The 25,485-nt window shown below is 38.0% G+C and overlaps 1 protein-coding gene across 10 annotated transcripts in view; it reads left to right on the forward strand.

Annotated features, from left to right (window-relative positions):
• SLC2A9 (solute carrier family 2 member 9) overlaps positions 1 to 25,485 on the forward strand; it is a 107,504-nt gene that overhangs the window by 49,303 nt on the left and 32,716 nt on the right. For all 10 annotated transcript variants that reach the window (XM_051798449.1, XM_051798454.1, XM_051798451.1 and 7 more), the window contains 4 exons: positions 1,292 to 1,424; positions 10,668 to 10,855; positions 15,861 to 15,971; positions 24,996 to 25,097. In XM_051798449.1, the coding sequence (XP_051654409.1) occupies positions 1,292 to 1,424; positions 10,668 to 10,855; positions 15,861 to 15,971; positions 24,996 to 25,097 (534 nt within the window). The remainder of the gene's footprint in view (positions 1 to 1,291; positions 1,425 to 10,667; positions 10,856 to 15,860; positions 15,972 to 24,995; positions 25,098 to 25,485) is intronic.

Genomic DNA, 25,485 nt, shown 5'->3' on the forward strand with positions numbered 1-25,485 from the left:
ATGTGAAATCTGCTAGCAGTCAAGTAGATTCACATTAATAGTATTGGATAATGCAGCACCTTGTGCTCTATATCTGCACAGCAGTGAGGCTCTGGAAGGTTAAAATGCCTGGCTTCCACATGGGGGAGTTGCCAGAGAGTGTTCATCAGTGCTTTGCATTGGTGGGGATGCTGTAGATGCCTCTGGTGTTTCAGGTCCTTGCTGGAGACTTCCAGCAGGTTATTTGCAAGTCAGTAGAAAAAACACTTTCTGTTTCACGGACTTTGGAAAAGGACTGTCACTGTTTCATATAAATATCTGAGGTAGGTTAGCTAATTCAGAGTGGGAAAGAGTACAATGTGCTATTCTTAGTTATACTGCTCTAAAACCAAAGGACTTCTTTCAGGTCCTGTGATTTTGGGCAGAAGAATAGATGAAACCTGTTTTTTATTCTTAAATTAGCATGGAAGCCAGCTTAAGAGATGGAATCATTGGCTGTGAGAGAAAGCATTCATAAATATCACCTCACAACAGCTAGCCAGATATTGTTTTTCTTGTAAAATTTATAGCTTAGCTGTCTTTTGCTCTAATCGTGTTGAACTGCATGTGTTGTCTTTTCTGAACATATATGAAAACTGCCCAACTATGTGTCAGTTGTTCCTGCAAGGCAAATGTTGTGTTTCATCAAGTAGATGTTTGTGGTGAGACCTGAGACCATCTTGGTTTGTTCCCAGGAGCTGTGAAATGCTGAAAAGTCACTACCTGCCTTTTGAACCACAAAACTGCTAAACTGCAGCTTAGCTCAAGTGTTATCAACGTTTTAGAACAATTAGTTTAGAGAAAGAGACAATGTGAAGGTATATGTAACTATATGAAAATAGTTTTATAGGGTTTCTTTAAAGCTTATCGTTGATACTATTGTGTGTGTGTATGACTTGCAGAATATATGAGTATATATAATACTTTTACCTGTGTAATTGTTGATGCTGAAGGAAAGGAAAATATCCTATATATTGCTGGGTTTTTTTCACAACTTTCCTGTATCTCTCTTTTCATTCTTATTCGGTCAATGGCTGGAATTCTGCCTTCCTCAGCCCTTGAGTAAGATGATGTGAGGGGGAGGTGTTCAAACCACTTACTAAGCTCAGGAAGAACACATCACTGTGATCACTGATATGTTGAATGATGAAAAATTGCAGTGTTTCCCATTGAAGCTATTTTTCTTCCTAGTATCACTATGGGAGAGTTTAGACAAAGAGATCACATGAAGGTATATGTGACTATACTGACTTATGTTTGTATCTGTTTGCAGGAATCTCGGTGGCCTTACTTATTTGGAGCAATCGCTTTTCCTTCATTGATACAAGTCGTGATTCTGCCTTTTCTTCCTGAAAGTCCTCGTTACCTCCTACTTGAAAAGCATAACACAAGTGAGGCAGAAAAAGGTATGACATGTTACTTTCTTTCAACAAAGGCTGTCTATTAAAGGAGTGCAGGCTGGACATACCTGATTCTGATATCACACTAAAAGCAGGATATTCTAATAGGAGAGATTCTCTTGGCAATACTTTTTCTCACCTTTTTTTTGTCTCTGTATGCGTAAACATAACTGTTGCTTTGAAGTTTTTATAAATTAAATTCTCCAACAAACTAACCTATATAGCATTATATGTGGTGATACAGACCTAACCAAATCATCCTGCTGTTGTGCGTCAGCCACCATATGCAGGGGTCATTTGGGATTGAAAGGCGGTTCCAGTTGTTGTGACTCTCCCTTATCTACAGTCTTTGCAGTTTGATTAATAAAAACACAGTTCCTACTTTTTTTTCCAAGTAGTCACTGTGTTTGACCTTGTGCTTCTGTAACTTAATAACCTTCGTAGATCTAATAAAAACCTCATACATCTGTTTAACTGAAAATTTCCAGTGCTTCCATGTTACTTCTGTTTCACAGACACAGACCAGAATATTTTGTTCTTACTTTAGGTTCTGGGTATAAAACAATTTGCTTGTGTGATCACAGCTGCTGTATTCTCTGCCCCAGTAAATTTACTATGGTCCCAATACAGCTGAGAGAGTATTGAAAATTTGTTCTTGCTTATTATAGGGACACATTAAAAACAGGAATGTACAAAGAAGGACAGAGTCTGATTATAATACCAAAATATCAAACGTAACTGTTTTACAAATTATTCCTAAAAACTTCACTTGAATGTAACCCTTAACATTTTCAGTCATAAACTAGTTGCTTGCAAAATTACTTGCAAAGTGTGAATCAACACCTGAAATAAAAATTTGATAATCTTTTAGCATGAAATTAATGAAACTCTATCCTGTTTCTTTCCTTATTAAATTAAAAACTGACCTCTTTTGTTCTGATGAGTGCTCTGAAAAAGAAATGGTGCAGTAATGAAGAGACTCCCACATTATTTCAGTTTGATGTTGAATGAAGAACTCAGTGATTATTGGAGCCTCAGACATTTGGAGATATAGTTCAGTGCTTAAAAAAATAGCACAAAAGCAACAAGGCTTTGGGGACAGTTCTTTAGCTTTACAGAGTTAGCAGAGATTTGAGGAGACAGAGAACAGCTTTTCCAGGGACCGTGAAGGAAAGTGCTGGCCTACCAGCAGCGGTCAGAGTGCCCAGCAGGGATGCAGGACCCAGAGTGGGGCTGGCTGTTTGGTGAGTAAGTTCTGTAGCACCATGGTTGGGCTGGGAAGAAATGCCTTTGGGTGCCAAGTTTAAACTGGCTGATATCTGCCTGATAAAATTGTAGATGTATTTTCAGAGCTATGGTTGGCAAAGAGTCTGCATCTGCAATGCTATTGCATAATGTCACACTTGTTATGAGGAACTATTGCAACTCCTGCTACAGTACCTGGAAATCTCAGCACTGACAGTGAAACTGGGCCTCTCATAGGTAGAGTTTAAAAGTTGTAAAAAAATGGCAGTAAAATAACACCACTTGCCTTGAAATTCACACCATTTACTGTTGCTGTTAATGGGCCAACTGCAGTCTGGGATGTTTTCAGCATATGTGTTCTAAAAATAATTTGAAAGATAATACAGAGGAATTTGAGGTAGGTTTTGGAGTAGGAGGCAGTAGGAGAGCAGTTACCCCTGCTGTATTTGGTAGTTGAAGGAAAATGAGCTTTGGCTTGCTGATCAGGAGAAGATGGCTTTCATAAGCCACCTTAAAGACTACAAATTTAGATACTCTGAGAAAAATGAAAAGACTGATACAAAAAACCTTTTCAAAGTAACTGCTTGTCAATAGAAGCTTTTGGACTTGATTAATTCCAGAATAAAAAAACCAATACTGAGATATGTTGTAGTACAGAGTGAAACTCATTTTGAGTGTAGTCTACAGCAGAATTCACAAAATAGGAGAGTGAATCAACAATCAAGACAAATCATCTGGATGTTTGCATTACCAGCAGAAATGAGGGAGGAAAAGTCTAAGTATTAGGGAGACTAGAGGAGATATGAGTTATTAAAATGCCCTTCTGCTTGTAAGTCATATTATGACAAAGCAGTATTCTCCATTTTAATGATGACTACAGTAATGCTCTTGAATTATTTGCCTCTTAGCTTAAATCTGCATATTAATATCGGAAATATGCAACTCTTTCTTCTGACTAAATCCCCTTTCTTTCCCCTAATGGATCAAGGCTATTCATGCAAATGTATTTTTCACTGTGGATTATACCTTGTTAGAGAAATATAAAACTGTTATTTGTAAAAGGTCTGCTGTATCTAATGCAGATGACTACATTAGTCTTTATGAAATACTCTAAAATGTGCATCTATGTCAAAGCTCCTAAAAGGGAGCTGACAACATTAATCTTCTTAATTGTTTTGGAGCAATAACATCCAGTGGGATAATGTGGGTCATTGAGTTTCCACAAAGTTTTGCTCCTGCTTTGATCCCCCCCTTTTTCTTCTCAGTCTCAGGAAAGAGCCAGACTATAACTACCAAAATACAAGTGGTCTTTTCTAGCAGATGTCTTTAAGGGGAAAATAACAGACTGGAAGGAGGAGAAGGACCAAAATGTGTTGTGTAAGCAATGAAAAAAAAATGAAGAGGTGCAGTTAGAGCAGGAAGCATCATGTGTGAGCATAAACTACAAACCAATGAGAGAAGCTGCTCTGTGAACACAGGAGTAGTGAAGCCTCAGCTGAGCAGTGTCACCTGCGCCCTGGTAGCAGGGATTTACCAGGTCTCCTCCTACCCCCTCTACAGCAGTGCAGTTGGTGCACACTGCGGGCAGCTGAGCCCATGTCTGGCCCATCAGCCACACAGAGGCCGTGTTCGACTTGTGGTTGTCTGCTATCAAAAGCAGCAATAACAGCTGAGCTTGGCTCATCTTCCTAGGGGTCATCATCCTTTATCTGAACCCCTGAGACCAAAAGGAGCTGAACTCTCCCTCATATTTCTGTCTTACTGCTGAATGTGGGAGAACTGATTTATGTGCTGTGGGAGGAGAAAAGTTAACTGGAGCAACGCATAATCTATAAACCTGCTTTGCTCAAGAAGCAAAAAGTCTGGTAATGGAGAGAGGGTACAAGCATCCCAGCTCTACTCCCAGGTCTCATAACTACTATTCCCCTCCCTTGGTAAGAACAGAAGGGAGGCAAATGCCTAGCATTTAACTGGTGTAATCCTTCTTCATAATGCTGACTGGACAGCAAAGAAGAAATGGGTATTTAAGTGCTTGAAGAGAAGGGCTTTAGAAGGAGATTATGGGAAGGAGGAGTAACAGGGATAGAAACAGGAAGAAAAGGAAAAACTTACTGCTATAGTTACACCAGTAATTTCCCATCCAAGCTCTAGTAGCTGCCTTTTAGGGTGTGACCTGTGACTGTCACAATGATGTAATATAAATAAAATCAGTAATAGTCATGTGATAAAATGGAACACTTTTTATGACTAACAACATTTGTTATAAACACTTTCAAGTGGAGAGCCGAGGTGTCTCTTTTGAAGTATATTGTTACAAGGAGGAAACCTACATTTTCTGTGCAGCTACAGGAGCAGGTCTTGTCAATCAAAAATCGAATTCAGCTGACATCCCAGCTTGCTAGAGAACAAGAATATTGTTATGTCAAATAACTTAGATAAAATGTCATGGTAACATCTGTTGGTGACATGCAAAATCTGTTCATCTGGTATGTTCAGTCATACATTATAAACCCTGTGGTTATGAAAGAAGCATTACAATAGGTATAACAAGAAGTGTAGATTTAAATTCTTAGAAAGATGGATTAGAGTTGATGCCTTCTCGCATGATAAGAGAGCAATACCATTCCTGATTTAAGAAAGCAGGCAGCCAATTTTTTACAAAGCCCCTCATGGGACATGGACAGGAGCGATATTAAAACCAAATTTATACCAGCAACAAGTTACTGCAAATTCAGTAAATGATTAAAATGAACTGTTTATGACTGACGACAAGGACATATATGATTTATTTTTGTTTATCTGTGGATTTTGTATGTCTGTAAGCATTATAAACTATTCTTATTGGAAAGGAAGAGACAGCTGTGACTCCTACACTTGCTGGCTTATGGTATAGGCTACATCTCAGATGGTTGCTGACTGCCAAAAGCTGGAGTGCTTGTGGTGTTTCTGATTTGTTTCTAAACTTTTCTTAAAATTCCTGTCTCTTACAAAAGATATTTGGTTCACTGGACTTTAATACAACTCTGTTTACCAGCTGTTGTGTTATTTTAGGGTGGCATGTGGATAGTTTGTTTTACCTGTACATCTTAGCTAGTTTCGGGTGAACCTGAACAGGCCTATCGATAGTCTCTGAAACCAGACATACGAAAAAGGTAAAGATGCAATCCTTAACTCGATGATAACTCATAGAAGATATGTGTGTTCTTTTCTTAGAAGAGGAAGGAGGTGACAAATGGGAAAAACCTAAAGTTTTTTGCTTGCAGTTGTATTTACTGAGATTTAATCTTAAATTTTGCTATGCTACATGCTAGTAGATAATAAATATTTTGCTAGATTTAAATAGCATTATTACATTTAAATCTCTCCTAGCAAGATACATCTAAATTATTCTTCTGGCTATCCAATACTCTAATGAAATTAGTCATATGTGAAAATAACTAGTTTTTTTCATTTTATCAATTATTTTTGTGTTGACATGGAGTTATGACAGGGAAATTTCTACAGTCAATTCAAAAGCATTGAGGTTGGGTGAACCCCATATGTCTACTGCTGCTCAGAACAGCAACCAGCTTTATAACAGTGTGACACTGTGTTTAATGCACTTAATCAGCAGGGAAGTGAAAGTGAATGCGTCCATGGGAAACAGATGACAGTAATACTCATGCAGCTTATTTGTATTATTTTTGTTTGTTTTTAAAGACATAAGCCTAAACTACCTGTGACCACTTCTCTCTTTTTCTGCCTCTTCTCGCCTGAGGCTGGCTTTATTCTCTAAACCATGCAGTAGCATTTTGATCCACTAAAATTTCTTCTCAAAGTTTACATGCTAATTCTGTCTGTAGGACAACAACTGCTTTTTTGCACAATCCTGGAAGTGCTGCAGTGGAAAAAGCATTCTCCATGTAGCTGAGTTCTTGAGTGTCCATCTTCAGTTAATTTAAAGGACTGATTGGTTTTAAAGATGGTATTGACTGATTTTGTTCAGATCTTTGAACCACTTTCAAATGCTACACCTTCACTTAGCCAAGAAGAAAAAAAACTAGTGGTGTAAATGGAAGTGTAAAGTTTCCCCTTGACTGGAACCATCCACTTGTTTTGCTGTTTATAAAGACAGCATCCCAAGATTCGAAAGCTGAGCATCTAGAACCTTCTGATCAAAGGGAATTAAATAGAAATCTGGGAAAGGTCTAAAAGTTGCTAGAACTTCAGCTCCTTAGATGGCTTGAAGTGCTACATGAAAATAAGACTTCCTTATAGAGAGAAGCAGACAGTCACGGAGGGAAATGAGTCATTGCAGCAAGGAGAGGAACGACTGCCGTGCTTCTCAGTGACAGCAATGCAGGGGTTTAGAATGTAAAATGAATAAACTGAACATCATACATTGAAAGACCTTTGAGTTTTCCCATCTCCCTGCTAATGCAGAATTTATTTCCACATTAGTTATGTATAAAATTGAGATTCTTACGGTACTGAAAACTGGTAATGGAAGAAAATTAAAGATATAGCAGGAAAACGTTTTTCCAAGCAGATTGGGTACCGTCTACTCAAAACTGTGTATGTATAGCAAAGCATTTTCTTAGCTTTTCTTGATTTGTTGGTAATTTCAGCAAAGCTTTTGATACTGTCTCTCACAGGATCCTTCTGGACAAAGTGTCCAACCCACAGCTGGATAAACACATCATGTGGTGGGTGAGCAATTGGCTCATGGGTCGAGCACAGAGGGTAATAGGGAATGGGGTAGCATCACACTGGCCACTTGTCACTAGTGGGGTTCCACAGGGCTCCATCCTGGGCCCTGTGCTCTTCAAATCTTCATAAATGACTTGGAGGCAGGACTGGAAGGGATACTAAGCAAATTTGCAGATGACACAAAACTGGGAGGAGCAGTTGACTCCCTCAAAATCAGGGAGGCCCCACAGAGAGATCTCAACAAATTAGAAGATTAGGCAATCACCAACTATAGGAAGTTCAACAAGAGAAAGTGCCAGATTCTGCACCTGGAATGGGGCAACCCTGGATGTTTGTACGGACATGGGGAATGAGATGCTGGAAAGCAGTGCCATGGAAAGGGACTTGGGGGTCCTAGTCAGTGGCAAGCTGAATATGAGTCAGCAGTGCCCTGACAGTCAGGAGGGCCAACCATGTCCTGGGGGCATCAGGAAAACCTTTGCCAGCCAGTCAAGGGCGGGGATTGTCCTGCTCTGCTCTGCACTGGGGCATCCTCACCTTGAATATTGTGTGCAGTTTTGGGCACTGCAATATAAGATAGGTATTAAACTCTTAGAGAGTGTCCAAAGGAGGGTAATGAGGATGATGAAGGGCCTTGAGGGGAAGCCATATGACGAGTGACTGAAGGCACTTGGTCTGTTCAGCCTGGAGAAGAGGAAACTGAGGGGAGACCTCATTGTGAGGGTAAGAGGAGGGGCAGGCACTGATCTCTTCTCTGTGGTGACCAGTGACAGGATCCAAGGGAATGGCCTGAAGTTGTGTCAGGGGATGTTTAGGTTGGATATTAGAATAAGGTTCTTCACCCAGAGGGTGGTTGGGCACTGGAACAGGCTCCCCAGGGAAGTGGTCACAGCACCAAGCCTGACAGAGTTCAAGAATTTTTTGGATGATACTCTCAGGCACATGGTGTGACTCTTGGGGATGGTCCTGGAGCCAGACCAGGAGTTGGACTCAATGATCCTTGTGATCCCTTCCAACTTGTCATGTTCTGTGATTCTGTGAATTTTAAGTATCCATCAAAGTTGCCTAGTGGCATCTCTTGATTAATGCCACAGAGGGAAGAAAAAGAAATCAGTTGTCTATCTTCTTCCTACCTTGTACTTGGTAATTTTGGAAATTGCAGGTTTTTGCTTCCTGGTCCCTGTAGAAATACAGCAAGCTCCCTTGTGCAGAAAAGACAGATTGCTTTCTTTTTACTTGACTGCACCTATATTTTTGACTTGTGTGCCCTAAAGTAATGCTGAAAATTCCAAGGACGGGAAAAATAAAGAAATTTGTGCACTGACCTAGTTTACACTGATAAACCAGATGCTTAAAAATGTGAGAGAATCTTTTCAAAGAAGAGTATGGTGATATATGTCTGGTTGCTTGCATCTTTACTCAAATTTTTCTTAATCAGTGGTCTAACAGTACTGAGGAAAGTGTAATTTAAGCACAAGACATTTATTTTTATCATACCATACCATAGACACACATTGTTCTATTTTTACATTTCCTAACACTGTCTTTAAATACATCACAGTCATTTTAATGAGTGCTTAGCATGTTATTTATTAAAAAACAGGCAGTGTCATAAGGACAAAACTGCAGCTTAAAATCTGGGTTCTGAGGTCCGAATTTGTTAACTCATTTCTGATTGTACAGTCTGTGTGCAAAGATAAATCTTGCGCTGTTTCTGAGGGATTTAAAAATTCTGACCTCTCCTCTCACCAGAGAGAAACTGGTTATCACAATATATGAATGTTATGAATTGACTCAACACCCAGAGGTGGTTCGTCCCTCAAAAAAACCCATCCTGCTTGTTAAGCAGTCACATAGGGCCCATTAAAATGCATTAGAAGCGCTGAGTGCCTCAGAAAATCTTGGCCCAGAGCACAAGTTAGTTCCCTGTGCCACCAGACTGGGGGCCAGGCAGCATGTGCAGTGTTGTGCATTCACCAAAGTGGCAGAGAGGGGTGCTCCAGAGTGACCACCGGTTCATTCGTGTGACCTATCCCTCAGAACTTTGAAATGCCACTAATTGGCCTTTTCACCTGCTGGGTAAATTTAAAATTTTGTAACTTCAAAACCTAAATAGAGTCTGGACATTTTAACCATGACTAGTCAGTTTCTTTGGCTTTCTTCACCATCCAAGTGTTTTTTATGATCCAAAAGGATATAAACTTACTAAAAAATGTGGTCATTTATTTATATGTAGTGTTATGCAAAGCTGTGGATAAAAAAAATTCATTTGGCTCTTAGGAGAACTTAATTAACTTATTCATTTAATAAAAAAAAAATTATAAGTGACCTGCTGAGTAAGGGATTGTTTTGAGAGTTAGCATCCTACTGGGTTGCAAAGCCTTGTTGCAGGGGTATATTTAACATAATTGTTTCTCTGCAGTCATTGTGAGATGATGAGTATTTTAACCATCTCTTAAAAATCCAACCCCTGGGGTATGTTGATGAGATTGAGACAAAATATCAGCATATACAGTATCTTTAAAACAAAGCTGGTGGAGATACACCACATGCAGTAGGAGGTATCTGTTTGTAGTACACCTAGGAGGAGGTGTGAGATGGAAAACTTTTATTTTTCACAGTGGAAGGATATCTCAATAAGTCATTGATGTGCAATATTAAATGGTATGTTTCTAGGGAGATGAGGGTTAGTTGGTTGCTTACATTTGCCATGTAAATTTGCTCCTGTGTCTCCAGCATTGACAAATAGAAAGTCTTGAACTGCTTTGGGTAATTCTTTCTAATATTAATCATCTTGACATCTTGAATTCTTGTCTATATGCTAGTAAAAACTAGAAGTAACATGAAGAATAATAGCTCTTTCTTTCAAATGTCTGCCTTTTCTTGGTTTACCAGACTTTCATAAGTTTTTACATCTTACTACTTCTCTGTCCAGTCTATCTCAGCTATATTGTTAGGCGGCAAAAGTAACCAAGTCAAATAATGTTTGGAGCTGCTTTGGTATTAATGTTTTTTTCAAATTACACAAGGTTTTCACTCTGCACTGGGCCTTAGGCTATATTATATATGAAATAATATGGGAGATCTTGTAGGGAAACAAATAATTTATATTCTTATTGCAGTTTCTGAGACCAATAGCAGGGATGAGCTAGATTGTGCCCAGAGCAGAATGATATTGTTGGCAGAAGAATAATTAGGTTGTAGCCCATGTATGTCTCCTGTTTGTGTAACACATTTCCATCTCGAAGAAACAAGTCTGTTATAAACGCACCCAGTGCCAAGTGTCTGGCCTAAAGCATATTCCTCTCTTTGTAGCATTTCAGAGATTCCTTGGGAAAGATGATGTTTCTCATGAAATAGAAGAAGTTTTGGCAGAGTCTCGAGTCCAAAGAAACACCAAGTTAGTGTCGATACTTCAGCTCCTGAGAACCCGTGCTGTGCGATGGCAGGTCGTTACCGTGGTCGTCACCATGGGCTGCTACCAGCTCTGTGGGCTAAATGCTGTAAGTGTCCTTCAGGCCATGGCATCTCCTGGGATGCTTCTTTCCTTTAATACAAGGTTTGGACTATACCATTCAGGAACCTCTGACTTTCATTTCTTGGCTCTTTCATACTAGTAGTGATTCTGTGACCGTAGCACATGGGAAGGTCCACAGAGATCTGTATTGTTCAGACTTTTTTTTTTTTTGATCAAAAAAAGCATGAGAGAAGCCATATTGTGTTAACTTAGAAAGAATACATGAAAAGGTAGCACTGCAAAGAAAGTGTGCACAGCTTTCACTTCTGATACTCAAATTCTCTGTTTCTTGTCTGATATGCCCCATGTTTATCCATAGTCTTTTCAGTAGACATTTCAGCTTTCATTGGTTCAGTTCTGTACTTATAGAAGTCAGTAAAAGTTCCTGTAAGTGATTTTAAGAGGTTGCATTGCATGTTTGATTTCGTTGTTGCTTCAGTATTCCTGTCTTGGAAAGTGGAGCAAGAGAGGAAAAAGACATTAAATAATCAATAGGGAATCCTACTGACTATTAATGTGTCAGAGGCTAATCGATATCAGAAGTCTCCTTTTGCATCTGTCTGAGCCTATTTTACCAGTTATGAGAGGGTCACAGGACAGTTTACTTTGGAAGATCCCTTCATCTGGTCCAAGCCCTTGCTCAGAGCAGGAGCGACTTCAATGTCAGCTCAACGCTTTGTGCAGTTAAGTTTTAAACATGTTAAAGGGTGAAGAGTCCACAACCTCCCTGAGCAACCTGTACCAGGTGTTTACACCACTTACACAGTGAAAAATGGTTTCTTTATTTCCAGCCAGAGCTATCCTTGCTGCAGCATGGTCTCATGAAGCACCTCAAAGAAAAAGGGTTTTTTGTCATAGTTCAAATGTGCTACTTGCTCATATGCATGAAAGGCAATATTATCTCTGCTGCAAGGACCTCTCACTGTGGCTCTGCAGCTATTTTTTTCCCCAGGGCTAATGACTGTATATGCTTTTGTATCTATAAGCACTAGTTCAGGCTTATCTCAGGTATACACCTATATCTCATAGTCTTAATACTCCAAATACAGTGTAATTTGTCCAAGATCACTTAAAAGATTCATGCAACTAGAACTCTGGTGTCTAAAAGTTTTTTACAAAATGCTAGAAGGGAATTAGAAGATTTTTTCATTTTGCGGGGTGAACTATAATAACAAATGTATAGGTGGTGTTTTCTTCTAATGGTAGGATTTCAGAGCTAATGACAGGCTATTTTGTTCCTATTGTGAATACTTTTTTTGAGAAAAGAAACAGTTACCTTGTCATCCAGTCTTTTTAAGACTTATCAATGTATAAGTGAAATAGAATGACACTTATAGTAAGAAACAGACTGTTCAAGTAATGAAGCAGCTAAATTTTCAGAGGAAATAGAAGAGTTTTGTGACTTCAAGAATCCTTAATAGATGACAGAAATTGTCCAGTATTCTGTGGCAGAACAAAGCCACACTCTCATAGCTTGACTGGGGGCGTGGGAGAATAGTGAGACATATCCAGTCTGAAACAGATGCCAGAGTTGTTTAAAAGTGGCACTGGGTGACCACTTTCTGAAAACATGCCTCAGAAAAACTCTTTGTCAGAAAACCTGTGTGTTGAGTTGGCTATTTCAAGTCTTACCTTTTTTATTATTACTTTGTTTCTCCTCCTGTGCAATGCCACTAAACATGAAATAGTTGTTAGTAATAGTTAATGGTAAAACCAAGCAAATCATGAGAGGTCAAGAGAAATAGCTGGACCAGTTGATTAAGAGAACAGGCTTCAACAGCTTGTCTCTTCTGCTTGGGTTTCCTGATTGATCTTGCTCAAGTCACCCGAAACTCCAAGATTAGAGGACAGGCCCAGGCGTGACAAATATTGCAGAACTGGGTCTTAGTTTGCCTGAGTGCATCTGAACCAACCTGCTGGGTGTGAGCCAGTATCAGCCAGGTTTAACTGGCAGTGAACACCCCTTCTCATTCATTGCTCCCATCATTTGCTTTGTCTGTAGTGCCCTCTTAGGCAGTCTGGTCTTTTCCACAAGTACCATCTGGACAGGGCATATGGGAAAGTTGGAATTCTTTCAGGCGAGAATCTCAGGTCGTTCTCCAGGGAAATTGCCAGCTGTAATCATCCTGCTGGTATCTGAGAAACTTGCTTCCTTTTAAGGCTTTTGCTTTAAATAAAAGTTTGTTTTGCTTAAAAACAGTACATTTGTTGGTTTCCACATGGAACAGAAACCACAGTGAAGTTCTGATCATAATAATGTTTTCAATTCTAACAAAATACCAGACAATCTGACCTGCATTGACATAAAAAAATTATTTTGTATTAGTCTCTTTTCATCTGATAACATTTATCTGATATATGTAAACCATAATAAATTCATTTATCTTCTACCATTTTATCTCAGTTCTAAAGAAGAAGTAAAACTATAGTGAAGTTTTCACCGGTTTATCCTTTTCACTGGCTGCATATTACTTTAAGGGAGTCATTCCCAAAGTGGGATCCCTAGGCTTCTGTAGGATCTCCCCTTAAGGCAGAGGGCTGTATTTCAAGTAGAAAGAAATTATGCTGGGGATGGATCTGAGTAACAATACGTGTTTTCACTATGCAAAAGTTGTACCACAGTGTGCTCTTCACAGTTGGTATGGAGAATACCTGGCACCAGGCAGGGCAGGAAGGGGTGAGTATGCAGTGTGCCACACTGCATCTCTGTTGTTGCCCATCTAGTTTTTGAACCTTCTGCACCATTTTCAATAGCTCTTTCACTCCAAAACTTTTAGCCTAATCATTAGCTAATTTTGTTAGCTAATGAAATCATTAGCTGACAAAAAGCATGTTAGAAAAATATCTTAAGTGAAAGTAGAACAGTCGTCTTTAGCCTAGTAAGTTTGCCAATGTATTTCCCTTTTCAATGATACACAAGCTGAAAAACATTCGCTTTTTAGTTTTCAAATATGTCCATTTTGTTAATTTTTATCCTAATTTATATTTGTGCTGTTAGAGTAGTGAGTCAATGAATCTTATCCTGTCTTTGTTCTGCGAGTTTTTTAATCTTACCATCAGTGGTCAGTCATACTCTTCTGTAAAAAAAATTGCAAAATATCTTGTGTTCTAGTTGTTGCGTTTTGGCAGGAGTTAACTGCTTGAATGACTCTTTGGCCTTTTGCCTCTCTTTTAAGGTGTGAAAACCTGCAATATCTCTATCATTTTTAGAAGTTCTAGCTGCTATACAAAAATGATATCAATAATGAATCAATAATAAAATGCCTAAATTACATGATTTCTAACTTTATTGCATGAAATCAGTCTTGTAACTTGTAGAATGAAGAAGAAAATTATTTTTATCACAGTTCTTATCCTACCTTCTTGTTCTTATATACTGTGTAGGTATATGGAAAGTGAATGTGTTGTCACTGTACTGGGTCCCCAAAAAATTATCAGTGGGCATTAACATTTCAGAGAGAACTTGGTTTTGCTTCAGTCTGTGCTCTGTATCAGCAGGCCAATGGTCAGTTAACACCAACACGTGCTACATGAAGGCAGATTCCTTCATATAGAGAAGTTTGCTGATATTATTCTCATCACTGCTCTGGTGTGAGCTGATGTGTCAGCAGTAGGCATAAAAGTCTTCAGTCAACTTCTCCTTATCTGTAGGGTGATAAGGTGACTTATCACTGGTGTTTTATTTTGCTTTGGTTTTATGTAAGATGAGTTGGATTTTCTTCTTTAATCTGGGACCAGCAACTTTGCTGAAGGGCTAATTTGGAATTTAGAGTTACTTTTTGTTTTACAAAACTCCTGGGTTAGTATCTTGATGAACAGATGTAGCATGTGCATAGTATGCTAGCAGGTAGCATGATTTTCCTCATGTGATCATAACACTCCCATTCATTAGACAAATCTTTTTTTTAACCCTGTTAGGGTGTGTCCCATGGACAGCATATGGGGAAAAATATCACTGCTACTTTTATGTTTAGTGCCATCATTATCTCTGGCTTTCAGTTTTGTTGTCACTGGTAAATTACCTGTGATTTAGAAGTTTATTTTCTTTTGATAATCAGTTGTTTCATTTTCTCTAGTAAATCAATTATATTTTCACTCTCCAAGGCAGTCTCTCCTTCTTGCATGCTTTTGGCAGCCAAAAGCTTTGGCTAATTCTTTGTTGTCACCTTGAGTCAAACACATATGGTTTTCAAACTTTATTTGTGATGTGAATAGGGCTTTGATGATTACCAGACTTTTTATTTTAGAATATTGCTATTATTCTCTGCCTGGATATTGTCACCACTGGATATGGTTTTACCGACCAAACATGATTGACTTCCTCTAAGCTATGCAACCTCTGTTTCTCTCCATTAGTGACAGCTACTTCTAGCCTATGATTTCTTTCATCCTAAAAACAGCTTTTTAGTTTTCACCAAGCAACTCTCATTCTAAAAATATCTTTTCTTCCCGTGGATAATAAAGAAACATTAGGGGAATGACTTGACTGCTGATGTCCTCACTGCAGTGATGTTAAACTGGAGATAAATCTCACACCTTCTATCCAAAACTGAGCAGATTCTTCAGTGCCTCTCAACATCTCTTTCTTGTGTTCTCCTCTGTTGTTATGTGCCATTAAAGTATTCCATAAAGCCACACAAACCTGCTGGTTAAGCAACGTGGCTCAGCCACATGAAACCTATTTGTATCCTCTTGTTCAAGTTTAAAGTGAGTTTCTTTGATTTACTCCTAAAGTGAATTAAGCTAAATTGAGTTAAAGCTGTTTGTAATTCTGCCTGGTTCTGCAAGCAGAAGGGCAGCGGCCTTGTGACTAATCCTGGAATTTGTACCTTCCCTTCATTTTTTGTCCCTTGTCCAGCCCTTGGTCATTTGAGAGTGCTCAGAGGTTTAACAAGTCTGGCCTCTGGCAGATTAGGTGGTTGAATTGAATACCAATATATTGTAGTTCAATCCATATTGTTTAATAACTCATTTTATTCTCTCTGATACAGATCTGGTACTACACAAACAACATCTTCAGTGAAGCTGGGATCAGTCATGAAACAATTCCCTATGTTACGCTAAGTACTGGTGCTGTTGAGACTCTGGCTGCTGTTTTTTCTGTAAGTATGGTTTTAAAAATCCATTAACATGCTTGATATTTAAATTACTGATTTTATTTCCTTACACAGGTTAAAAATATAAAGAGAATAGTATATTGATTAAGTGTAACACTTGATAAAGTGATTGAAAATATTATTTCTAATTTTAATCCTAATCCCGGTTTTGCATCTTTGGGATGTTTTTTCTAAGATGCTCTTTAGTTTTAGTTCCATAAAAGGAACATATGAGTTGGTATATCCTGAGGTGCTTTGTATGAGCGAAGAGGAAGAAGACAGAAACAGCAAGGCCCAAAGTATATTAAGTGGTAACTCATAAATGATTTTACCTGGTAAAACAACTTTACCTGGTAGCAGTTTATTCACATCTGAGAGTCTTCTCATGTGTCTGTTTGTAAGCAGACAGTGTTGTTGGAGAAGGCTCAGGCACAGTACAGGTCGGTGTGTTCGCTGTGGCTTGCAGAAACAGCCACCCAGATTGGTGGCAAAGTGAGCCAGCATGCTAGAAAAGGGTATCCCGTTTCTAGGGTGGTGTTAAATTCTGCTCTCTCACTCACCGAGGACAAGCAGGCATCCTTTCGTAACATGTGAGCTCCTGAGTAGGTTGGGGACCTTCACTGCACTGAATGAAGAGGAAACAATAGAAAAAATCATCCATGCACATTTTTTCTTTCCAATTTCAAACTGGAAAAGTTGACTAGGAAAAAAAAATACACTAAATGAGCAAACTTAATCTGAAAGTTTTAGTAGGTGAATGCACGATTAATTGCTAAAGGAAATGCATTTCTATTTGCACTGCAATAAATAAGAAGCAATGGGAGAGGTCTTAGGAATGGAAAGTTGCAAACAAGCAAGTACTGTTTTCTTTTCTTGCTAGAATTTTTCCTTATCTTCATATATTCTATACTAACTGTATTTGCACAATACTGGACACACAAGCCAAGCATTTTTAAATGTCAGAAGAATGGTTTTGGAAAAAAAAATCCTTTTCTGTGGCAGAGCAACTGCTTATGACCTACAAAATGTTAAACTAAATCAAGCTATCAAGTATATTTTCTTATTGCCTAGGACATAAGGACTCTAAAGGTCACAGATATCTTCTTCTCATCTTTTTGAATTTCCACAAATCTATTTTTGGCTAAAGCTTCTATTTTTAATTTCTTTTTTAATTAAAGAGACATTGATTAGTAGGGAAATATGGAAGTCCCTACCTGTTACAGTTTCTTCTTTGTGATTCTGCACAAACGCTCCTCTGTTTAAGATATATGTAAAAACAATTATGATAATTCTGCCACTGATATAAGTGAAGAATACACCTCTTTTATGTGAAAACAGAGGAAAATTACATGGAGATGATTCCCTGATATTAAAGCCATTATATAAATAGGGTCTGTCATCTGTGCTGTCAGTTTGTGGGGCTTATTCAGAGCACACTGTTCATACATAATGAGGTGGATGTGTCTGCTTTGGCTCCTGGTATGCGTAACTTTTTGTTCTCAAGAGAAATGTTTTTAATACTTTTTCTGTTTAAGCTACCTGCCGTGCTTCTGGAAATGCTGATGTGTTGATATCTCTTCTCTCTTCAGATTTCTCAGGTCAAGAGATGCTGTTTTGTAGCCTTAATTTTATTACAGTAATCTACAGAGATGTTTCATTGCTGTTGTTTAAAGCAACAACAGTGTGAATTTCATTTTTCAGTTGAGGGTTTTTTGCAGCTTATTTATTCAAGTAACTTCCTCTAATTTTCTTCATTCCTAGCACTAAGGATGGGGCATTTCTTCCCCCTCTTAACCTATCCCAATGATTCTTTATGCCATTTTTGTTTAATCTATTTGACAGCATTAAATGTTAAGTCAGATGTGCACGCCTTTTGTACTACTCAGGAAATAAACAGAAGAAAGCAGAAACAGGACTTTATTTTCCTGGTCTTTTTAATATGTTGTGCTTTCTAGAAGAAGCCAGATTTTACTTACAGTAAACTCCAGGATTTCAGTAGAGATAATCAGTAACAGAGATATAGTTTTTGTCCTTGCAAATTCGATAGGAGAGGCCCACAAGAAATCACGTACCATCTGTGATCATTATGCCTAAATGAGGTGGCTATGAGACTCTGAGCCTCAGTAAGAATACTGAGGTATTGATGAGCTCCATTGATGAATGCCAAAGGAATAGATTGAAATAGACATATTTCACAGAAAACAAAGTTAACATTTAGGAGAGAAATACTGAAACTGTGAAAAATTTTGAAAGTTTCCCTTTAACGTGTCTCCTAGGAGCAGCAGCATATAGTAATAATGTTGATGTGGTTCGTGAGGAAAGGCAAATAACATCCCATCATTTTATAGCTCTGTATTGCCTCAGATCTCTTGATATGCCAGCTAGTAGCATGCTTTGCCTACAGCTCCGTTCCTCTTCCCCTCGAGCAAAAGCCATGTTACCAAGCCATTGAAAAGTGAAACACCTGTATCGTTATGTTCCTTCCATTCATATAATTTGGCTACAAATTCTGCTTGCACTAGCACTTCCTAGTTTACTTCACAAAACACCTCTGTTGTAGCATTGCATACTTGATACCCTGGCTTCTCTCTAGGGAGAGAATATAAACTTCCTGTATGTTTTTTCATTAATTGTAGAGAATTCCACCCACTGTACTGAACACAGATTCGGTTTAGAGGACTGACTAGACAATCCACTTTTTAATGAGGGTGCCCATTAATTTCAGTTTACTTCTGAAGAAGTTTGGTGTCCTCTGGAATGACTGACTGACTGGATTTGCTACTTGTAGGCATATTACAGCAATATGTTATCTAACCTGAAACCATTCATTAAAGTAGGATAGAATATACCTAAATAATTCCCTGTGATTATTAGAAGTCTGTTCTATAAATTCTGCAGTAAGGGGATTCCACAAACTTAGTTATTCTTTAGTAAGATTGATTACTGTGGCTATTTTTTAATTTTTACTGATTGAGATTATTTAATTTAGTTGTTATCTTACTCTTAGTGCGCAAAAAGAACAATTCACCAGTGCCTTTCTTTAGCAAGGCAGCAGGGTGAATGTAAAGGGACAAGTAAGCTTCTGAAAAGGTTCCTTCCCTCCTCCATGAAACCAGCATAGAATAAAAAGGAATGTTATTCAAATTAAACATCCCACATCCAATTTTACCATCTGTGACACCACATTTGGTCTTTATATAGTGTTCACAGAAAGAGACTAGCTATGTCTATATTGAGAACACTGTGCCTTAAGCATTTCCCATAAGGTGATGCACCAAGGTGTTACTAAAAGCCTGTGACAGAGACAAGCCATATGAAGCCACAAGTGAGTTAAAATACATTTCAGTACTAGACCATAAAAGAATACAGGAAATCCTTTGCAGTATCACACAGAAGTCAAGGAAGCCAACCTTCTTAGGCGAGATGATTTTATTCTGCTTCAGGATCTCATGAGAAAGAGCTCTTAGACTTGGTCTGTGTTTCTTCTAATGTTAATAGATCTTAACATAGGAGGGATTCCCTGCTTGGGCCATGGCTCATCTTAAAACAAGGGTACTCCAGATACTTCCATAGGTATTCTCATCCCCAACACATTTCCTCCATGATTTCCAAAGGACAATGTAAGATATCTCCATTGAAACTCTGTGGCTCTACTGGGGTCAGAACAGGAAGAAATATATATCAGTGAAAGCCAGCATATTAAATGAAAAAAAATGGGGTGGCAAATACTTGCATCTCAAGAGTTCTTAGGGAGTTATGCTATAATCTGATTTTTAGTAGGATTTTTAAGGCAGTCCCATGTGAGACTGTTCACACTAGGTCAGAATCAACCTTCACCTGTCCATAAACCCCAATAGGATGTAAGTAGAGGAGAGTGCAAGAACATGGCATTCCTCCCTCTTTCTCCCCTCACCCGGACAAGCTGTTGCTCAAGGATTACCAGAATTTGAAAGTTATATCTTGGCCTGTAATAGCCTGGGTAGAGTCAGCAGTAGAAAAGAAAGATTGGCCAACCAGCATCTCAGATCATGGTGTTTGTTGATGGACAGAGGCATACAGGCACATTTTCACTGCGGGGTGGACTGCAGAGTGTGACTGCGTTAATGCACACTGCATTCATCCACAAGTGATCAATGGAATTGCTGTTAGACAAAGACGTGATTCCTTTTCAATTGTTTTAATACATGTGGACTTATGACTAGACAAGGCTTACATGTGTTGAAGTAACCATGTAGTGCCTTCCAGGAGAAAAAGTCTCATTATGAAGGTCTACCTTACGATGCCACTCTTAACACCCAAGGTGCACATGGTTAAAGACTGAGTTTATGTAGTGCAAATCCTTTTGCAGGATACATTCAGAAATTGAAACTCTTAAAGCTATCTCCTGCTGCTGAGGATTAAAAAACATTGGTTTTGAGTAATGTTCAAGATGATCTTCATCAGGGCATTCAAATACTATCATTAGAAAATAAAGCACCAGCCACAATAAGCTGTCATAGATTAAGGTTGGGATCTAGTCTCGCTTTTATAGCATGAACATGGCATAAAACAAAACTTAGGGCTTTTAACAGCTGAATCACCAACAGAAGGAGTTTTGATTCAGAAATATCTACAGTTTACTGAAGGGACATCATAGGAACAATGAAATGAGGTGCTTTTGTGTCACCCTAGGGGCTGTTACCAAGCATTGCTGAGGCAAAAGCATCTGGCTAGATGAGTTCCTGTCTCAGTCATGCTGGTCTGGCAGGCATCGACTATGGAGAGCATCTTTAGTGAGTAGAAGATTTCTCTTCCAACTGAAGCTGATTAAGGATGCCTTACTGCAAAATGCTTCAAACTGAGCTTGGAAACTTAGCAATCAATTCTACCCTTTGCTGAGAGTAATCTCCAGCCTGGCAGCTACAGAAGGTGTGTAGGATCTTATCCTGTCACGACTTTAACACAGATGCAGGCAAATGCAGCAATTTATTTAAGGCTTTTGCTTATGTGGTCAAACTTGATGCTAGGCCTGTAAATTCCAGTTTAGGTACTTAAATACAATAACCCTTTTTTGTTTTAAAATGTATAATTCATAGAGTATACTGATGGACATACATCAAAATACAAAGCAAAACCCCTCAATTTATAATGCTCAGTCTGCTGTTCTGCTCCTTTTCCTGGATGCAAGATACTACACATTGTGTCATAAAGTTACATAAATGAGATTATACTTTTTCGTCCTGATACTTAAAATGGAATTAAGAGCTTGCCACATTAAGTCTGAAACCAGTCATACAGTCTAACTCAGACCTTTATCCAAAATATGTCAGAAAGAAAGTGTGGCTACTATTGACATTAACATACAGAGCAAACTTCTTCACAGAGCTTCACATCAAGAAAATCTGACAGAGTTTTCTTAGTATAATCTAGGACCAGGATATAAGTAGGGAATAGTATTCAGTGACCTCCTATTTGGGCTGTAAAACTTGCCTAGACATTAATTTTGTCCAGACAAGCTTGTCTGATCTTTTTTTAATGCACTCTGCTTTCATTATGTCAGCCTTGGTATCTGCAGCTGACTCAAGTGAAAAGGTTGACATTTGCTTCTTTAACTTTATTCACAACTGTTTCCTGCCAGACAAAAGTAAGTTCTGTGAAATGTTAACGTAGTTTGCATATCAGTTGCCTTATTATCACCAAACATTTGTGCTGAGAGAATTTTGGTTACAATATTTTTTTACACATTTTCAGTAATTTCAGCTATGTTAATTATCATGACTGGGTATAGGGTTCTGCAAAGGCATGTTTATGATCACACATAAACAAGTATCAGCCTACACAATTTGGCACATAACTCAGTGTGCTATCACTGAAAACAGTTGTAAGGTTCTTCTTTTGTCTGTACTAGAGCATATACTGAATTTCTTGTTATTTCATTTACTCTACTGTATAGTATATTTTGACTTGTTATAGGTCTTCAATAGGTAACAGTTACCAATGCATAGCAGTAGAGCATTCAAAACTATAAATACTTGAGAACTGGTGAATCATCTTCCACTTCTTATGAGTCATAAGCATCTTAGTGGGTTTTGCAAATTAACAAGTTTTGAATTAGTATAATCATAACTAAAAAAATTAATTGCTGTCTGTTTTTAACCTCAAAACCAGCATTTTTTTCACCAGGGAAACTTGCTGTTGTGGAAGATGTGTTAGACTCTGCTTTTCAAGTATTGCTGAATCCTCAAAGTGGAAATGCTTATAGGATTCCCAGCAATTCTGAGACAACATAGTGTCCCTGTGAGTAAGGACAAAATTCCTGATTATTTTTCCTGTGAAGGAAGTTGGTCCATTCCATAAATGACCAGAAGTGTAACGAACAACAGCAATTATAAATTGTTTGGGTCAGAAACTGCAGCTAGTGCCCAGAAGCTGAAGCATCCAAGTTCCTGAATGGTTCTGTATTAAACAGATAGCATTGATGAATGCTTGGGAAACCTGGCATTAGCTCAGGAAACAGAATGTCATGGATTTGCTTGCACATGCATTTGCTTTATTTCTTCCCAAATTATCTCTGAGTAAAACAGAATTCAAATATATTAGAAACTACTGTTATGTTCTGTAAAAAGGATATAGAACCCACAGATCTGCTGTAACTGTATCTGCTTGGCTGGTCTCAATTAAAACAGGGAGTACCTCACCAACCCACCTAGTTTTACACAAATGTGTCCACAGTGTAGGTAGACATAACTGCATGCACATGTTTTTTTGAAGGACTTGTCCAAGCTGTTCTCCCTTACTGGAATTTGATTTGCTTTGAGCTTTACAACTGAAAACTATGTATCGGATCTTCACCACGTTTTGTACGAGAGGCATCTACGACCCTTTTTGCCTCTAAGAAAAGCATAATCCCTTACCCTGTTTTAACATAAAACCCACCAGCTGGGGAACACTGAAATTGTTTAATCATGACCACCAACCCAACATTGAAAAAAATAAGAGAAATTGCCCAGTATGTCAAATTACATGTGCAGCATTTATTGCTGAATGTGTAATTCATACCAAATTACATGTGCAACATCTGTTGCAGAAGTCTCTGTCTTACAGACCCATTCATCCTTCAGATCCATAAAAGATGTCTCTTGGTTAAGTGTATGTGTGATGCAAGATATTTCCATTGAAACTCGGTGGCTCTTACTGGGGTCAGAACAGGAAGAAATATGTTCCAGTGACAGCCAGTCATAGCAGGTGAAGAAAATGAGGTGATAAATACTTGCATCTCGAGAGTTCTTGGGAAGTTACGTTATAATCTGTTAAAATCCATCGGCAAGATGGATTCATTCATCATAATGGAAACTACTTACCATCTTGTAAAGGTTTCAACAGTGAAGCAGTTGCAATTTTGAAACATTTGGTCCTCATGAGCACAATGTGAAATCTTATTAACATCAATGCGCGTCTTTTTGGAATTCCATAATTCTATTATGGAAGCTGTGGAAACTTTCCAAGTGAGTATATTTTGCCGTTCAAAGAAACAAGGAATGCTAAATCTTGCCACAGAGCTGCTTTCAGTGTTCTGCAGTGTAACAGTGCACATCTCTGGTGTGGAAGTTCAGCTCAGGGTACAAGGTGAACACATGTTGAAGCCTGTCCTAAGATCTGATCCTCAACCCCACTCTGAAGAAGTTCTTGCCACTCGAGGCAAGTCTCTGGGTGACTTTGTGCTTTCCTCTAACACATTTCATCTCAATGCTCACAGGGGAATGGTGTGTCCTGTCTCCCAGAATTAAGGGTGTTAGTCCAGGTTTCATTTTAGTTGCTCATTTTATCTTTTGCTCAAAAGATATGTGGAAGATGGATTTCAACCTATAGTAAATAATTATATGACAAACAGTCATGTGAGTCTGACTCTACCTTATTTGAAATAGTACATTTTGGGCTTTGTAAACTTGTTTTATTTTTCTCATAAGAAAACCAACTGTAATTGTAATTTTAGTAATTATCAGCATGAAAATTACATCATCCATTATGACCTAAAATATGTATTAGCCTATTTTAATGAGTCAGACTAGCAAAGACAGTTTCATGTTACAGGTTTTGAAGCAATTCTTCATTATGTTCTTCTCTATTCAGATTTTGTGACTTATATTCAAGTGTTAAATAGAAATTTAAAATGAACATGAGTGCACAAGTATCAGTGTTACAATCACTTGTCTGAGCAAAGTTTTCTTCTGGGTGGATTTCTTTTGTCTGGATATTCTAATTACGCTATCTGTCTAAAATTACGACTAAATGTTTCTTCTGTGTTTGGACAAAAAAAGAAATTTAAAATAAATTCTAGTTTAATCAAAATTTAATCTATGCTAAAAAGCTTTAAGACTTAAATTTTAAATGTTTAAGCTTAAATTCAGAGAGATATTGAAATTATGAAGCACTCAAAATACAAAAGCAAGAGACTATAGTTTGCTTCGACATTGGTATTTAAAAATTACATATTATAAGAATGTTATTATAGAAATTTGGTGCAAATTTGTAAACCATTCAATCAATCTACAATTATTTATGCCTCGTAAAAAAAATCAAACTTCATTTTGTTATCATCATATTAATTATTTTTTATGGCTAATGTACATCACTTGTTTTATTATTAAACTGTTGCTCAAAAAGGTAAATGTAGCAATAACTTTGAAATCTACTATGCTAATGGTGTTAAACATGAATTTACCCGTTGCACATTTTTCTATCTATATGGTTATATTTGTTCTGTAGTAGGAAATTTGGGCATAACACAAATACCAACTACTGCTTTGATGGTTTCCTTGTCTTTTCAATGGTCTCAAACAAGGATGCCATGCTGGCTTGTGTTTTCAAAGAGGCTAAATTGTGTAAACATAATTGTGAGCACAATTACGAACATGTATAGCTTATAAATAGTGTAAAATCAACTCTCATGGTTTTATTTTTAATCTTCACGTTTACTGGGAGAACATATCACATGGTCCAAGATCTTCAGTGCTTTATGAAGAAAGTCAAATGCCACCTTTTGTTTTCCAGGGCTTGGTTATTGAACGGCTTGGGCGCAGGCCTCTTCTCATTGGAGGTTTTGGGTTGATGGTTGTCTTCTTCTCTGTACTTACTGTCTCCCTGACTTTACAGGTAACACTTCAGTCACTCTATATTTTTACTCTCTCTTTGACCTATTTTAAATATGCTTAATACTGGTTGGCCTCGACATTCCTACGTAAGTGAATCCTTTTAATCAGTCTGGCATAAGGATTGAACGGTCTCTTTTGCTAATTTATGAATCTCTTGACTTCAAAGTGCTATCATTAGTCACAGCAGCTTTTGCATTAAAAAGCAAGAGGGGCTTTCTCACATTCTGTCTCCTTAACTCAGAGATTTATTCATATCATGAACTATTACGAAGACAATTTTACCCATAGTTGAGTAAATAGTTTTTACACATTCCATGAGTTTATCTTTGTGATTCACTCTCTCTGAGATTTCTTTCTTACTTTATATGTCATCACTATTTTAGGTTTGG

The sequence above is a fragment of the Manacus candei genome, unplaced genomic scaffold (genome assembly GCF_025592945.1).
Source record: "Manacus candei isolate 608988 ecotype Guabito, Panama unplaced genomic scaffold, ASM2559294v1 h1tg000048l, whole genome shotgun sequence".
Classification (NCBI taxonomy): domain Eukaryota; kingdom Metazoa; phylum Chordata; class Aves; order Passeriformes; family Pipridae; genus Manacus; species Manacus candei.